Below are 19195 nucleotides of genomic sequence, written 5' to 3'. Positions count from 1 at the left end.
TCATGTTCTCTTAGTGCTCGGTGCACGTCCCAGGGGTTCGACTGTCCGCCCAGAGATCAGCTGGAGCAGGCGAGTTTTGATCTGCATCGGGATGAGGTTGAGAATTATGATGTTACATATAACCAGCCTGTCTTTAGATTGATGTATACATAAATGTTTGGTTTGCTACTGCTCACATTTGCAGCAAAGATGATTAGCCTGAGTAACATATCACTGAAAAACATATGAGCAGCACCGCTGTGCAAGAGATTTAAATGTTACTTTCAAAGTTTGGGTCATTGTGAATCCACAGGACTGTTTGTGCTTGCGGAGGTTCAAGCACACCCTCCTGGTCAATAATTGGTAATAAAGCTTTACACACACAAACTTTACAAGCAGCAGAACAACGTTCAGTAAAAAGCATAAGGCAAAAATCGTTATTCAGTTCAGCACATCAAATTCTAAACAACTTCTAGCCTCAACCTGTCCCCCGTATGTATTAGATATTGGTCAAGGCATTGAAAGTGTTTGATAAAAACAAATAAATAAAACAAAGCTGGACTGTCCACCAAAAAAAAAAAAAAATGATTTGAAAATGAAATACTGTCACAGCTCAGTTGCTGTGATGAAAAATTCATTGGGGAGAATTACTGTGATTTATTAATGTAAGATCTCCTGCATGCAATGTGATCTTCTAAAAGCAATGTCTTTTGAAATGAAAGAATTTCCAAATATTTTAAATGCGTCTCGTTCTAACTGGCTGGGCGTGTTTCATATGAAACAGCACAATGAGAACATTGACTCTCCCTGTTCAATCAATACTGAAGACTGGACACACCCCTCATTTTTTCTTCATTTTATCTCTATGACTTTTACTTGTTCAAATTGTTTTTCATCCATTTCTGTAAGGAATGAGCAGTGGCAATTACACTGTCCTCCTCCCTAGCCCCCTCCCCTCTATCAGTCCACCCCTCCTCTCCCTCCCCCCTCATCCAGAGTTCTTCCAGAAGGCAGCCAGGATTCCTAAGAGAGAGCCAATCAATTCCTCCTCCGCTCATCTTCCCCTCCCTTTCTCTCTTTCATTTTCACTCGTGTCCCTCTCTTCCATTCTCGCTAGCAATTTGTCACTTAGCAACAGTGGCTGCTATGCTGTTGGGTAGTGAATTGTCCCTGGCTGCAGTACTCCAGTAGCTGCATTAACCCTTTCTATAAACCATCACCTAAACACTGTATTGTAAATTGAAAAACATGACTGAAATGTCCTGATAGCGTTGGAATTTGCCATGCATTGGCACAGCATGAAAAATATGATCCACACAAAAGTAATTGGGTTAAAGCCAAAAAGAGAACAAAAAAAAACAACAAAACAAACTGTTTTAATCTGGAAGCCTAGTCTTACATGTTATGGCCATCCCACACATGCACCTTCTGCATTAGCTCATGCCATCCATGTTGAAATTTAAATTAGGTCAGCATAATGCATTTAGCATAATGACAGATTGAGCCTCTCGTGGCCAAATTGAAAATGCCATTTAGAGAGCTCAGCTTCGCCAACACACACGGCAACACATTTCTATAGTGACGATAGGCATTGCTATTCACGGCAGGCAGTAGTTGTGGATTTGTTTGATGTACATAATGACATGCTAACACCCCTATAATCCTTTCTCAGTTTACTGCCAATGACATTTTAAGTATTCCTAATGTGCTCTAGCTGTGCCGAGAAAAGGTGAGGGGGTGCATTCATCAAATAGCTGTGCATTTAGGATTTTATTTATTTATTTCCTCTGTGTTTCTTGCATCATGCTGATCAGAGGTCAACACCTCAAGCACAGCTTCTGCCTGTACATTGCTGAAACTACAAGCACCTAATGCTAACACATCATACCCAGCACTAAAAGGTTCTTTGCAATTTAAGGGAGAAAAAGCTAATTTGCATCACATTTTCACTGCATTAGCATATCTGCCCGCAATCCCTTACTCACTCACTCACTCAGTGGGTTCATTTACCAGTACCTGCTCCAGCACTGCCATGTTTATTCATCCCTCTGCCTTGCAAACCCATAATCAGATAACAAATCTGTGCACACTTAGTACTTTCAAATCGGTGGTAACAGCTAATAAAATGCTACTGAGACAGGTAAGATATTGTAGGAGAGCACAGGACAAACCAGTAGGCTGAAGGATTTAGGAATAGCTAAGGACAGGGGGTCTTGTAAAAGGAATAACAAAGACTTAACAGTGAATATTTTATGACGATGTGCATCAGTGGTGTAACCTGTTGTAAAATAGCTCTAAAGTGAAAGCTGAGACAGTGATCAGAACTCATCTACTCATCTACACTACTTAAGAGTAAAGGCAATCCACAGTATGCAGTGTGTCAATGTGGAGAACTATGACTTTGTTTCAATTGATTAAGAATTTCAATATGTTTAACTGGGAATGTTTACTAAATTGGGACACTCAAATGACTCACCAACTGCATCAAAATTGTAAATATAAGAGAAATTAAACTTAATGATAGAGTTGAACTTTTTGTCCCAATTTCTAATTAATTCATTAAATACAATACCTAGTTCAGTTAGATGAACAGGTAGAGTAGAGTGGAGCGTAATGTTCAACACAATGTCATGTTTGTTTTGTAATCTAAAAAGAACAAAGTGCCTCTGTTCAGAGAGTTTCTGTCAGTCAGTCAGAGATTGGAAAATAGAGATAACTATGATAGGAAGCCCAGCAAAAAAAGAAATATGGCCATCTGCATTGCAATGTGCAATATGCTGTGCTGCAATTTTCATGCCCATACACACCCTACACCCTCACACACTGTTTGTTTCCAGACTTCTCTCCTCCGTAATTGCAGTGACATTTATATTTGCACCTGAAGCCTGTCTGCCAGTTTCCATTACTTGGAGCCAGTCTTCGAGAGAGGGGGACTAGAGTGCTGGGTGAATGTGGAACCAAATGTACCTGAAAGAGCTATTTTGAATCGCAACCCATCTCGACTCCCTCTGACAGGGTCACCCACAGAGTGTCTGCGTTACTGCGGACAGCCTGATACACCACACATGCATAAATACCAAGGCAATCAAATATATGTATAGAATACGGATGCTTATGCTCCTATAGCCAACAACAGTTGTACTTACATGTTAACAACACATGCAGCATTTTCATGTCATTAGTCATTAATTCAGACTGTGTATTCACCTGCTGACAAATAGCACGTACAGTATTCCATCCTATCCCATTGCATGATACTGTTCCACAATAGCACTTTTATCACAAAGGCCTAAATTGGAAATTTATAGGAGACCAGTCATCAGTCTTAGAACTTTCTCAGTTACAGTGATAAATGTATCTGGACTGGGAATCTTGGCTCCACTGCACTATCCATTGATCATTTTCACAGCTTTATCATTAAATATTTATTCAGCTTATTCGCTGGTGGCCACTGTTCAGTAATGTTCACTGTGACAAGTGTGTAAAAGATCAGCCACTGAACAAAAACATCATTGTACAACTAGGTCAACTCTGGCTGGGATCCTGCAGGGCTTCTGCACATCTCAACAGAGCTGTGTGAGTCATTTCACCTGTTTATGAAATGCACACATAGCAATTACCATGTTAGCAGTATTAGCATTAGCTCATTCCCCTCTTTTCCTCACCCATTCCCCAATATTCAGTGCATGAAGATTTCTTAGCCCAGGGGGCCCTTTGAGATGGATGCAGCACATCGTTGTTTGTCTGGGCCTGTGGTTGTTTACATGACTGGGAGCTTTCCCCTCCTTCAGCAAACATTGGCATTCGCAGAAGTCGTTCACAAGTCAATTACAGGGAGGGTGATGGGCCGGCACAGCAGGAGCTACAGGCATGTTGGCTTTGAGGCAAAGTTAAAACAAGTATGGTACAGAGAAGGGAATTCACTGTAAGAGAATAAAATTAACTGCATGAAAAAGGGTGAGCTTTATTTTGACAGTATTGTATTCCTACTGTCTCTTATACTAGAGTTGTTTATGGCCCGAACCCCACCCAGATCTATGTTTGTATCTCAACCCACTGTACTTCCTCTATACTAGACTTCCACCTCTTGTTCTAGTGCTACTTTATTGAAAGGGATCAATCTCATATAGTTTGCAATTATAGAAGATAGTGTCCATGTTTGCTGCATCGTTCTTCCACCAGTGGTGCATATGTTTCCTTCTTGAAGATTTTGGAAGACAACAAAGTTAAAACCAACACCAGGCCATTCTGTCTTCTGTTTGATAACAAAAATAGAACAAAAGTTTAATTTTCTGCGCGATTGATCTTGATAATGGAGCACTATTTCAGTAGTACTTACACTTCTCATGACTGACCTGTGTAATAGCTACACTTCCAGATCTTTTACACATTTACTTTCACACAGCAGCTTCAGTGGCTCAGTTCACTACATTTCTTTGAAGACTGGAACTTTACTTGTTTTGTGTTTTCAGCTTTTCTGCGTCCTCTTGAAATCATGACCCCAGGCTAAATCCGCATATAGACTTTGTCTTAGAACAGCTGTTGTGTAATTGTGGTGCTGAAGAACTTAAAACAAGAAATCATTATTCAGTTCCAACAGCTCCATAAAGACATCTCTTTAGAAAAGCAAATCAAAAATGTGAAGTGCATATCAATGTAACAAAGAACAAATGAACAATGAAATAATGAGCAAAGGACTAATTAAGCTTTATGAGATTCAGGGTTTACATTTTACAGGTTCCAAACTTCTGTTTTTCCTTCTCCCTTTGTTCTTTGTCTGTTGGACTGACAGCTTCCATTAGTCCTCATGGCTCAGCCTTAAAAACTTAACCCTTTCCTGTGACCAGCTTGGAAAAAATCAAAATAACCCAGATTTTATCTGGACATACGGCTTCCCCACAAAGCTGCGTGGACTGGCATGTGTGCTTTATGTATAGTCGGTACAGAAGATTATGCAGACACTAGGCCTACAGGAGTCCAAATGTAGCTGCCTCCTTTCATTACTACTACCCGTCCTTTCACTTGCTACCATCACTTTATCAAATCATTTCAAAGATCATCAGCAATTTTTGAAGGATAAATTTTTCACCACCATCCCACGGTTGTACCATCAAAGAATTGATAGGGATTAGGTTCAAAATCCAGACATCAAATGACTGTGAGGGATTTAAAAATGACACAATACAAAATTTGCACTTAATAATCCATTTTTGTCTCTACACTATCACAGACCATCATTAAATGAGTTATTGAACGCGTTACCTTTTAAGGTATAAGATGGCCTCTATATTTCCACACTGTCCTGAGGGCAGACTAGTACTCAGGGTAGATATCACATGTGGGATTGTATTGTAACATACAAACGTAGTGTAGTAAAGCTCTGTATGTACAGATGACAGCTGTGTGACATGGCTCCTGCTGCACCGATTTATTTCCATTCCTCCTCCCAGGGTCTGCGAGCTTTGCTCTGAACTGTGGAATTGTCTGACAAAGTGAACATTTCTCTCTCTTTCAGGATGCTGCAGATACCAGAACCCACAATTAAAACTCTCTGTCCTTCTCTCTGCCCTTCTCTATGCTTCATTCTTTTCTCTCATGCTTTAACAATAAGCTTGTGATTTCTGTCTTCCTAAACGGCCTTGATGATGTCACATCACTACCTCTTACCACTGTAAATGCACAGTGGTTTTTACCACAATTCTTCATACTTCCAATGCAGTAATTTATATTTGTTTTTTTTCTTGCCTCTATCACAGTAGCCCCTTAACGACCACCTGGGGAAAATTTGCTTAGGGATTTCCACCTTTTCGATTCATCAAAACATGATTGGCAATTTTGAAATGGAGTACACCCCGCTGCCAGCAGGCCCGCTGACCAGATTAGCCTGTCAGAGTGAATACTAATACTTATGTACTCTTCCCTCATTCCCTTCCCTGCTCAAAACAAACATCCCCTTCAAAACTCCCCAAATCCCCTTTGTGGAAGTTGATTTGCTAACTCTTGTCTTTCTTACTAACAAGAAGCTTCCGAATTCTTCCAATTTGATTCTTTTCATTGGTGAATTTTCTTTTCCCTTACCTATTATAATTTCAACGACTAACACTGTGTCATTCACGGAATGTGAGCCATCTGTTGTTTTCTCTATTTAACTTACGACTTACATACTAACAAATGTATTGTTATCCTTTTATTCCTTTTGGTTTTTAATGATTTTATTTAATAGATGACCCTTTAAAACAAGTTATACAATTGCTTTCTTTATTTCTTTATTTGGATGTTTTATCTCATAAACAATAAGAAACAGATGTATACCTTTAAATTCTATTCTATTATATTTTTGTTTAGAATCAGCTCACCTATTGAAAGGAGGAGCTCTGGTTTTACAAAAGACAATTTTTATTTTATTTTTTTTTTCATTCCCACTCTTTTGGGGTTGAGGTGTATTTTCTTGAGTTTAAGGTTTGTCATTTTTTTTTTTCTTTCTCCTTCCCCTGTTTTCTCCTGAAGCACGCAGGCATTGGACACGCTATGGTAAACAAACTGCATTATATGGTAGATATCATTCTAATTGTCTTATACTTTGGTTTGCCCTGGGTTTTCCGTTACCTCTTTCTATTCTGTTTGCTTTACTGAAAGTACAATCCACCATCAATTCCAAGGTAGCTGAAAATCTCCACGTCTCTGTTTTTCTTTTAGCCCTATCTCTCTCTATATATGTTATTGCTTTTTATTGCCATCCAGTTCTCCCCTTCCTGAAAAGAATTAATGTCTTCATCCCAAGAGGTCTGCCCAAAAAGATTCAGAAATTCTACAATTTTAGATTTAAGTTGGTATTTTCTGTTCCTTTTTTATTTAGTTGTTGTTTTTTTTTTTTACTTAAAACACTATCCGTATGAAGAAATAAAGAACTGTAATGCAAGATATTTCCCTAATTGAGTATTTGAAAAGTAATGAGTTTCCTTTACTTTTTGTTAATCCCTGTTTCTTCCTGGTTAATTTTCTTAATAGAACCCTATGAAGTGAGCGTACACAGCAAGACACCTCAGGCAGATAAATAGACAACTATGACAACTCCAGTGAGAGGAAGTAAAAACTAAATCACTTTAAAAATAAAAACTTTTTCTGTATTTTCCCAATGTTCTAACATGAGAGAAATGGCTACATAGACCGTCTTGCTGTGTAGCCTCAGATGGACCTGCTCAGCCTCTCATGGAGCCACCGGTTATCTGGGCTTTCCATCCAGTGGTTTATAGAGTCATGGAGAGTATTTAGAGCTCTTGATTTAGTGTCCAAAGCCTTCATTGTAAAGTAGGCCTCAAATGAGGGCTTGATCCCTTTAGTGGCTTGGGGCTGATTTATGATCAAGATGGGTCTGTTCTCAGACCTTCACCTGAACACACTTCTCCTACTCATACATGCATGAACGTCAGACAGGGCTTTAATATCCCCTGAACCCAGGTGCAGAATTGACCAAACTGAGAGGACTCATGAAAGCTCATTAATGAAAATAAGACAATTTTGTTAATCTACAAACAAATTAACTCACAGATATTTTCCATATGTGCAAAAATATGGCCCTTAGGGGAGTATTTAAACAATTGTTATTAGCCTGAATTCACTGCAGTGCAGGTATACCACTCTTCACTGCAGTTGTGACCAGCCTTACTTGCTTTCACTGGACTTTTCTTGTCAACCAATAAAGATATCTGCCCACTGATGCAGACTGTAAAAGGAACTGCCAGGGAAAATCTGAACTGTGTGCGATCGACCCTTTCATTTACACTAACACAACTTATATTTTTTTTAATATTTTACTGCCCTCACCCTTTGCATGCAGATACTTGACTTCCCGCCCTTCCCAATTTTTATTTCTTTTTCTATATATATATATATACAGACTGCATTGAGTATATATGTATATGTATATATCATGGCTAACATATATACATACATATATCAGTTAATATAATCAATATGGCCATAAAACATGTTAGCCACACCCCTTGTTTTATTTATTTTGTTTTATTTAAGTTTTTAATTTTTATTTCTTACGTCTATGAGTTGTATTTCAAAATTAACTTACTAAAATAAATAATGACCTCACACATCTATCTTGCTATAACAAAAAAGGGAAAAAGTTAAGAGGGGAGACAGATTTCATTTTCTGGGTGAATAGAGAATTGATGCACAAGGAATAAATATCATAAGAAGAATTGGAGAAAACTGTTAAGAGTGTGTAGAAAGCCAGAAAGTCACTCTAGGCTCAGATTTGACAAAAGTCATTTTGAGCTTACATCTAAAATATCTTGGAGAAAATCTAGTGGACATATAATGAGAACTGCAATCATGAGTACAAATTTTTGGTTTTTTAGCAGCATAGAAGGCAAGAAAAGTGATGAGCTGTTGTACCATTGGATTACAATCGTTCTATTCACCAAGACAGGTCGTCTCTTCCCTCTCAAATTTTCCTATTCTTTAAAAAACCCTCTCATTTCCATTTATTTCATCTGTGACTGTTCCCACCCTGTCACACTTCCACCTCCAAACTGACAGTATCCAGTGGTTGTGTATTCCTGCACCCAGTTTGCATGTTTCTGTTGGCTAGAACGTCTCACATCCGCATCCTCACAGGGTGTATATGCTGCTCTAGCCCAGCACGTGTCAATCTGTTGCACACGTGTCTAGAAGGGTTTTTCTGTTGCAAAAAAAAGAGAAAACGTAACATTTAAAGATCTCTTTCTTTTCCCATTTGTCTGGAGTTGTGGTGCCCTGCAATTACATTTACTTCCCATTTACTGCATCTTGGTAGATGATTTATTTCATTATTCCTTAATATTATTATTTTTTGTTTAAATATTGGTCTCTTTGTGTTTGGTGCAATGGAATTACACCCCATCCCCATTACTCCTATCATCGTTCCATTTAAATGCATGGCTTGCGTGTCACCCTGTTAGCTTGGATGGATTCATTTTGTTTCTTCTTAACCAAAACAAACCCTTGTCACATGAAATAACACATTCAGTCCAAATCTGGATCTGGTTTGAGCAATCAAATTGCAGAGGACTTTTAAAGAATCCTCACCTACCTTATCACTTTGACTAAATTCACTAAAACAGTGTTACTAATCTACTGTTTGAATCAAACCTTTGTTGTAACTGTACTAACAACCATTTTTGTGTCTGACTTTCCCTTACTTACAAAATTACTAACCGATTTCGTTCACCCTTCAACCCTTTTAACTCTTTTGGGCACACAGCTAAAGAATTTACCCCCCTCTCTCTCTGGCCCAATGTTGCCAACCCACCCTCATGTCTTTACTAACCTAGGGATGTAGCATAGGTCAAAGGTTCATCGTTTACCTTGCCAAACTACATATTTCAGTCTTAGTTGTCAAGAAACATGACCAGCTGAAACTCTCAGCATAAATTGCACTCGGCTGACATTTTGACAAGCTGCCAAACACCTACTTAAAACAACTGCTGGATGGGAACCCTTTGTCTCTCGAGCATTTTTCCTTCCTATGGGTCTGGCTATAACTGTATGATGTCATGTATTAACTCCAAAGTATAACACATTGTTTCTCCCTGTAAAAGATCTCTGACAGTAATCAGATGTAGTGCCAGCAAGGGTAAGTTCTACAAGGTAAGCTTGTTGCTGTGACTCTGCATGGATTATGATGTTACTTTATGAAGGTACCGGTTGGTGTTTGTACTTAGTTAGATTGGGCTGTAAAAGTCAGAAATTGCCGGCAAAAGAACTACAGACTCTTACTGAAAGTATGATGATGACTGCCTTTGAGAATTGAAGGTAGAGAATGATCTGAGCTCCTGAATTGAAGCTTTGTGCACTGTGACATTGAATGACTGACACAAAGGGTTTTTTTCTCCATTGTACGTGCTGAAGGCCTGGCAGGATGTAGCTTCAAATACCAAAAACCTCTGACTAAAATTCATTATTGTTTTCTTTTTCATATAGGGGTTATGGTTATTATACGCTTCAGGACTTGCTTTGTTACTTCACCACCCGTCAGTACCACCTGTGTTCATTCTGATGCCATTTATGAAAGTAGTGGGTGCTTTACTCAGGTTACCTTCTTCAGTCTTTTTGTAATTTGACCCTAGTCAGCACATACGTTGGTGCTTGACTCCAGAAAATTAATAAAAACAGTGGACGAGCTCAGTCCATTGGAAAATAAGTTCAAGTGTGTAAGACATGAAGTACATACATCTGCGCCATGGAAGTTTGAGCTCAGTAACAACAAACAAGGGAGTAGAGTATATATGATCTGCTTAGTCCTGTCGCTTGAAGTCTAGTGTTATGGTTCTCATTGCATTCAATAAAACATAGTATGTCCAGTGTAAGTGTGGTCAGTGGAATCATGTTGACCTGTGAGAAAGAGATCTACTTTACAGTGGCCTTAATAGCTGGCAGCCTGCAGACCTGGCTTCAGCTATGGTCAATGAGGCAGCGACTCTAGTTAGCTGATGGTTTATGAGGAACAGGCACACGAGAGAGAAATTGAGAAGGTCGTATTCTTAGCACTATTTGAATCAGAAAAATGGAATGCTTCTCATGTTTTGACTTTTAGAGCTGTGTTGGTCTTTTTACAGTATTTTCAGGTATAAACAGCTCCAGTCTGTATTTTCTGTTATCTGGGACAGAAGATTCAGCACAGATCAGCCAGATTTTTTTGGTGTTTGTGTGTACTAGGCTAAAGAAATATTTGAAGAGCAGCTGCTTGGTTAAAAAATAAGAGGTAGAGGAAGAGCTGTGTGTAGTCCTTTTTAAAATTGTCCCACAGCTTTTAATACATGTACAAGGGGAGAATCTTTAGCCTTGTTTTTATCAGGTTTATTGATTTTATTATATCCAGTGGAATGGAGTTCACATGGGAAAAGAGCAGAGAAGAATGCTAGAAAAGTGTTAATTAGGCAGTTATATTTTGGTATTTATCAGGAGTTGTTCTTAGATCATCACACTAGGCAGTGTTTCAAGAATCATACTGTGATCACACGATAACAACATGGAGAAGTATTTTCAGGCCATATTATGGCAAACGTTGTAGTCTTATTGTAAACATGGCTGAGCCACCACTTCATGTTAAGGAAAATGAAACATTCTAAGAAAGAGAATAACATCAAATCATTGTGCACGTTGGAGTATAGGAGTGACAGTCATTAACCACGACTACCTGTCCTTACCAGCACTACTTTGTTTCTGTCACTTCAATTACTTTGATTGCTTACAATCAAGAGAGAACACACTTTGTGGGGTTTTTTATTTAGTCACCTGGATCTAACATTTCAACAACACTTTTACCTGTGAGCTACAAAAACATCAAATATAAAGGAATAACAAGGGTATCTAGATATATATATATATATATATATCCTGCAAATAATACTCAGTTTTATCACAGTGAAACTTTATTAAGTAATTTTCATTGTTTCAGTGGCTTGCTGTTAGCTGCTATGCTTTAACCAGATCTGCCCATCAAGCAGGAGGGCACGTTTCGTTTTAGATGGATCAAGGGTATAACTACTGTTGATCAGTGTTGTCGTGGTGATAACTACAACATTCATACTTACAATATTATTCCATGGAAAAACTCTCAGTGAGAACAAGCAGCCAACATTTCTACTAGAATCTTTATTTACATATTGGGATTCAGTTAAAGAACAAATCCATGCTCATTTCCTTCAGGCTGTTTAGCTTCCAGGGTATTTCAACCAGCAACCTATGATATCATCACCCTTTCCCTCCTTTTGACCAGTGATGCAAGCGTTTGTAATAATTTGCAACATTATTCAGTGTAATGAATGTACAGTCTGGTTGAAGCAAAGACCAGCTAATGCTTGTGAATAATTGCAAAGTTATGTCAGAGGAAACAATTAGTTTTGCTATATGTGTGTGCTTTATTTGGTCGGTGTGTGTATGTAGGGGGGTGGGGGGTGGTAATACTGCATGGACTTATTTTGAGTCTTTGAGGTGTCGTCTCTGTTGGGTTTTAATGCTGTTTAGGTCTGACCTCTGATTATACACTGAATCATTGAAGAGGCTATGATGGCATACTCTGCATGCATTAAAAGCTTTGATGAACCTTTTAAGTGGTGGAATCTGGGATGATGGGAGAGGGAGAAAGAGAAAGAAAGCTAGCAGGAATAAATGCTCACCTATGATTTTAGATGGTGACTTTGTAGGTGTCTGGCAGCTAGTCAACAATAATTCCTCATGACCCCAATGAGCACATCCAGCAACCCTGCTCAAAAAAATTATCCAAAGAGCCTACCTTGGCAACAAAATATGTTTGTGTTCTTTAGCGCTGTAGTCAACATTTCATTCCACAAGTTTTATAGCTTATTTCACTATATACTCAAATTGTATATTATATTGAGAAGAGGCATGGCAGTGGTCTGTAGGGATTTCTTCACTCTTCTGGCCAAACCCCCACCCCCTTTAAAAAAAAAAAAAACTTAACCTCTTCTAGTTCTCTTTAGTCACTCTGATAAATTAAGTAGCCCAACACACCAGCATTGTCAATCACAGTCTTCATACCAGACATATTTGGCCAATACAATATTTTTCTCTTCCAGTGGTAACAGCAGACATAAAAATGAGTTGCCCTCTTAAGAAGGGAAGTACGGCCAAAAAAAAAATAAAAAATAAAAAATAAAAAAAAAATACAAAAACACATAAATTGTGGGAAAAACAATCAAGAAAAAGAGAATACGAGCACTCAGCTGGGGCAATCTGTTGAATGCAGTTGCTAAGGTTCCCCACAGCTGTGAAAAATGTTGCTTAACATAGCTACTCTGAACTAGTGCTAGCGTCACCTGTGTGAACACAGGTGGTTATGGTGTAAGTTCCACGTGCATTTATCCAGAATAACAGATGTTGACTCAGAGACGTGACTGCTTCACTCCTGCTCAGGCCAAATCTATTCTGATAATTAGACAATAAATTGGACACTAGCTACAGAGGTTTCTCACAAATCAAACAGTATTGTTCTTCAGGATATTTGTATTGTAGCAAAGCTGTGGCACAGGCGCTAAATACAACCTTGATGTAATAAGGTTAGCTAATTATCCTTATTAGCATTTCCATCAAATACTGCAATTTGCTGCACTGTAATGTCTATAATTTGAAAAGAGGAGATTTTTATTTGTGATGACTCTTGCTAAACCTGAGGAAAATCTTTAGATTATGATGAAATATTTAGATTTAAAGCAAATCATATTAGCATAGTCAACCTAGCATATCTCATTTCCCTCTTCATGCATTTTTTAACTGACGGGGTACAATCTGATGTAACAGTTGCTTTATCTCATCTTGTAAGGTCCAATGTTACATCAGTAAGTTTTAGTCACACTAACACAGGAAATGAATAAAAGTAAAAGAGACAAACTCACAGAAAAACTTGGGGAATCCACAAACATGTAATATACCGTATGTGTGTCTTATTTTTTTAAATGTTAGGTCTTGATTCTCCTCTTCAAACCTCATCTCATAGCATCAGATCAGTGTGTTTGATTCCACCCTGCAAAAATGATGAAACAGGCAAAGCAGAATATCTAACCTCAAAAAAGATGAGAGCTGAAACATTTAAATACCGAAAAAGACTGTTGCTTTTGCTGTTTCTTCCTTAAATGGCGACTGGTTCAGCAAAGGAATGTTGCATTCAGTCAGAGGAAGGAAAAAGTCAGCCGACATTTTAAAAAGAGTGTTATTGTAATACTATTTCATGTCAAGTAATATTTTATCCAGTGTGTTTGATTTAGATTATCGTCAGTGTTAATCCCACAGTAACAGAAGAGTAGCTGCTTATGACTTATACTGGATTTATAAGGACTTCTAGGCACAGTGTATCTGGTGCAGGCTACAGTTAAACCTAGAAAAGAGAAAAATTTTAGAAATTTTGTACTGCCAGTATGTAGACAGTGGTCACAGCATCTTGCTCTCGGTTTGGCCTTAGCAACTGCACTCTAAAGTGAAAGCCCTCAGTCTGACTGGCACCAAAAACACCTATGCAAGCAATACCATTTAGGGTATGGTCACAACTAATCACTTGTGTTTAATCCAGTTTCTTCCTTGTTTTTCCTCCTCATTCTAATTTCTCTCCTCATCATTTCCTATTTCTGTCTGTCTCTGCTGGATTTTTCTATCCCTCTGTCTTTTTTCATCTTTATCTTTTGGGCCATGCCTATGCCAGGTGACCATCTCAGTGGATGGTATATTGACCACCACTGGTTATACCCAGGAGGATTACACCATGCTGGGCTCTGATGACTTCTTCTACATTGGAGGGAGCCCCAACACCGCCGACCTGCCTGGATCTCCAGTCAGCAACAACTTCATGGGCTGCCTTAAAGATGTGAGTGGCACTGTATGAACTGTGTGTACAGTAGCTGATCAAACATGCAGCCATGCAGACTACTTTGACAACAGTTCAGACTTCGCCATCCCACAGTGTGTGGTTAGCTTATAATATTACAGTTAACTGTGTTGCCTGATACAAGGATGTGGAGAGTTTCACCAGAGGATTTTATCAATTTGCATCAGTGAAATAATGTCATAAAGCTAAAGGTAAGAGTAACATGGAGTGGTTTAAAAAATATACAAACTATAAATTTGTAGTGAGTACACAGAACATGTTCATCTGTGGTACAGCGTCATTGCCGCACTTGTTCACACACAGCACATTTGTGTTGACTCTGACACAGCCACTTGAGAATCATCACTCTGTGCAGATATAACTCCCATATGTGAGAGTGGGACGTGCCAGACGTACAATATCCTGAATTCCTCTCAAGTGTTTGTTTCCTTCATGCTTCCTGTCTCTCCTCCTCATCATGCTGCAGACCAAACACACCCACTGACATAGTACACACAACAGGGGGCTGGTGGGAAATCAAACAAACCCAGATTTATACAGTCTAACACACAGCAACGCCCAGTCACACATGGATGTAGAGGATAGTTGCCTTATAAAGCTTATTCTTCAGTTTTGGTGAAAAAAAAAAAAAAAAACTTATTTTGACCATACTTGATTTAAAACTTAACAAGCTGTCAAGAGAACCAATCATAGTTTAAAGTATTATGCCCTTGTAAATGTAATGACTTGTATAGAGGCAACGCAACATGGTGCCATTGCATTTCCTCATAAAACCACACTGATTGAATAAGTAATTACTTTTGCCATCACTTTTAATGGATCACACAGTAATCACCCTATCTCTAACTTAATTATGCCTGTAGAATTACATTTTCATTATTCGGGTTGCTAACGGAAGGATCCCTAGTGGGTCCTAAACCTCTCTAGGCATTTAACTAGATCCTTTTTCTCATCAAGACACAAGGCTGGATTTACTGTCAATATACAGAGGAAAAGGAAGGAGGAACTGTGGAATATTTATAATATTCATGGAATAATGAAACATGTCAGCTGCAGTTTGCAAAAGGAGTGCAAAGTGCAGAAACAAAATAAAAAAAGGAAAGCGAAGGAACAAGTGATAGTTTGTTGGTAAAGGTGAGATATGGTTGAACGGGAAGAAAATGGGTTCCACACAAAATCCATGTGTCAAGTGGTGTTATTGTAAACAGAATCAGACACTGGCATTCGACTGTGACCTTCTGCCAAGGGCTTCATTTTTCATTTATCAGTCTGAATTTGAGTCAGCTCTGCAAAAATGTCTCAAAAAGTGTAGTTACGTATAGAATCTTAGAAGTTTTGTTTTCCTTAAATCAAGGTGAAATTGTTTCTTGGTAGTTTCTCCAAATTCCCATGGGCCTACTGTAGTTTTATTATTTTAAAACTTCCCTATTGTACTGTTGATTATAGAGTAGTAGTAGGGTGCATGTGGGCAAGGTGAGCAGTCTATATACAAAATATACAGGATTGCTTTGACATTACTTCTGAAGCAAACAGTATTGTTTTGGATTTGTGTACTGTGTTGTTCCCTCTTCTGTTTTTGCATTAATAGTTTCTGGGAGCTCCTGTGTTTTTATTTTTTTTATACTCTTCAAGACATTGCCCTTGAAAAAGTCATGGCCTTAAAACTGGAGATGTTTCCCATGCATTACATGGCGCTGATGATGAATTTCTACATGACGATCAGCAGCAGCCTAGAAAGCATAGATACCACTGTATATTTAATTCCATTTGGAGACCATTTTTACCTAAAAGGGTGACTTGCTAACTAAAAAGTAATACATGTAGTTCTGTCGTTTGTTCGTTTTTGAAAGTGCCTTTACAGATTTAAATGATATAATGTTTGAACTTGAGGGTTGCTGGCTGTTTTTTTCTGGTGTTCACATCAGATCTTTCAGCAGCAGTCAAGCTCTAATGACTACATTAGCTAAAAAACAGCCAGGCACCAAGAAAGAAGAGGAACTGAACGCACCAAGTAGAGTATGAGCCGCTGAAAATGAAGAAGAGAGCGAGTAGTTGGGGGATAGACGGCGGTGTGTTTCATCCTGTGCTAGTTCAGTGACACAGCTCGGATTATCAGTGGTGTTATGGTCTTGGGCAAGGCTTTCATGGCAACACTGTGGTCAAATGCCTTTGATACGCTTGGCCAGCACCCTCCAGGCAGGTGAAATTTAAAGGAAGAGCGGAGCAGAAGAGTAAAAAGGCACCAAAAGACCCACTGAAGCTCTATGAAGTTTTTATTTGCTGTGTGTGCGATCATATGTGTGTGTTCCAAGTCACCCTCACACTATGATCATAGACTTTGTGATGTATATGTGTTTTCTGGGCTCACAGCCGGAGTGGTGGGGTGTGAAATCAGGTGTCTCTGCTCTTCAGCCCCCTAGTCTTGTTTCCACGGATTCTTCTCTTCGTCTGCACATCACCATCTGTCTCTCCTCTGCCTTGCCATCTCTCTCACAGACAGTGACCTTGCTGTCGCCCATTTCACACTCCTCTCCATCTTAGACTGTCCTCCTCTCTCTCTTTTTCTGCCCTCCTGCTTATCTACCTCACTCATCCCACCTTTCTCATCACTTCTCTCCACCTTTCTCTGCCTCTCATCTTCTCTTTCTCGGGGGCAGTTTTGTGTAATTAAGTCCATGGTAGCACTGTTGGTACACCAGCTTTGCCATCCTGACGGCCAAATTAAAAATTGATTTCTTCGACTGATTCCTTGCACTGGATGAATGCTCTCACCCTCCTCTTTGCCCTCACCCTCTTTCATTCTCCCTCCTTTCCTGCCCTCCCAACTTCATATTGATGCTCATTCTCTTTGTCTGCAGCTTCCTCCTAGTCTCACCTTTGTTGCGTGATAAAATCTTTTGCAGTCACTCATCAACCTCACTCATGCCCCAGCTACCACAAGTCAACATTCATTTGAGTCTTTGTAGTTGGAAAGTTGCTGCAGCAAGGCCTGTTCTTTGCCCTTTTCATATGGGTTTCCTCATTTACAAAGCAACAGCTGCTGAAAGTACACCAGAAACTGTGAGCAAATGTCACAAAATTTGATAAATATATAAAATGTGTTAAATTTACTTGATATTAACGTATTAAAGGATTGATCCTTTTGTCCTGGAACTTTTAAAACACTTAAGTGTGGTATGTTGAATTATGAAACATTGACAACCCATAATGAGTATAAAGTAAGAAAAAGTAAATAACATAAAGTAGAAGAAAAAAGTTTTTTGTTCTTACCTGCAGGATTTTGGATTTGCAGAGTTTCTCAATGACAAAACAAATCAATGGATTCACCCCTGAGGAAGTCTTTGACCCTCCCTCATACCATCAGAACAGTCAGGGACACACAGATTCAGATTTTAGAAAGATCACTGGAGTTACCCTGCACAAAAACACCCTGTAGCTCTGCTACCTACTGTATGTCATTGAATTCAGAAGTAAGAAGTGATTATCAAATCAAAACAGGCAGCAGAAACAGTATTGTAAGGGCATTAACTCTGCTCAAGGTATATGCTAACAAACAGCTTATCCAACAAGTTAAGTGTCACTGAGAAGTTTGGGGGTCACAACCCCGAGGGTGCCGATTACCACGGGGACCACTGTTGTCTTCACCTTCCACATCTTTTCTAGCTCTTCTTTAAGCCCTTGGTATTTCTCAAGCTTCTCATGTTCCTTCTTTCTGATGTTGCTGTCACTTGGGATGGCATATCTGGATTTCAGTCCAGCTTTTTCCAGCCACTGGTAGGACTTTTCAATATCAGCCACTTCTTCTATCTGTCAGTGGTACATACCGTGCAGGGGTTTGTCCTGCCATGATGGTTCTTGCTATTCTTCCTCTGCATCGGGCTTCTGTTGCCTGAGATATTCACTAAGTATTCCATCGCTTGGGGCCATCTTCCTGATGTAATCATGGATCTTTGCTATTTCATCTTGGATGGTGGCTCTGACGCTCACCAGTACTCAGTGTCCTTCCTTCTTCTTAGTGTACAGTCTCAGGATGCTGGATTTGGGGTGGAGTCCCCCAAGCATTGTGAGGAGCTTCTTTATCTTGACATCAGTGGCTTCTATGTCCGCTTATTGTGCCAGTGGGGCAGGCCGCAGGTGTTGATGGCTTGGACCTTGTTCTTCCCATTTAGCTGACTTCTTAGAACTTGCCTTACTCTCTGTAGGTATTTGGCTGTGGCGGCTTTCCTTGCGGCTTCTTCTTGGTTCCCATTTGCCTGTGGGATTCCAAGGTACTTGCAGCTTCCCTCAACATCCGCTATGCTGCCTTCTGGAAGTTTAATTCCTTCAGTCCTGACAACCTTCCCTCTCTTTGTTATCATTCAACCACACTTGTCCAGTCCGAATGACATTTCAATGTCGTTGCTGTATATCCTGGTGGTGAGTCAATGTCTTGCTCATTCTTGGCGTACAGCTTGATGTCATCCATGGCAAGGCAAGGCAAGGCAAGGCAAGGCAAGGCAAGGCAAGGCAAGGCAAGGCAAGGCAAGGCAAGTTTATTTATATAGCACAATTCATACACAGAGTAATTCAAAGTGCTTTACAGAAATAAAAGAGATTAAAATACATAAGCAAGAATAAAAAATAAAAAGACATGCCACCACTTTGTCACCATATTTGCCCCTTATTATATACCCATATTTGTGGGTCCCCTACTTTCAGTTTGTCCCATCCCTGATGGACTAAAAGTACCTCAACACAGACTATCTGTGGAGACGATCCTGAGTCCCGGACTCTTACGTCTAGGATCGAGTAGACTACAGCTGGAGGTTCCAAACCCCTTATTTA

At 39.3% G+C, this 19195-nt stretch overlaps 1 protein-coding gene across 1 annotated transcript in view; it reads left to right on the top strand.

Annotated features, from left to right (window-relative positions):
• nrxn2b (neurexin 2b) overlaps window positions 1-19195 on the top strand; it is a 368462-nt gene that overhangs the window by 36593 nt on the left and 312674 nt on the right. Inside the window, exon 3 of the mRNA XM_026328570.1 lies at window positions 14189-14350. Within this exon, the coding sequence (XP_026184355.1) occupies window positions 14189-14350 (162 nt within the window). The remainder of the gene's footprint in view (window positions 1-14188; window positions 14351-19195) is intronic.

This window comes from Mastacembelus armatus, chromosome 18 (assembly GCF_900324485.2).
Source record: "Mastacembelus armatus chromosome 18, fMasArm1.2, whole genome shotgun sequence".
Taxonomy (NCBI): Eukaryota; Metazoa; Chordata; class Actinopteri; order Synbranchiformes; family Mastacembelidae; genus Mastacembelus; species Mastacembelus armatus.
This window is presented reverse-complemented; position numbering and strand designations above follow the sequence as displayed.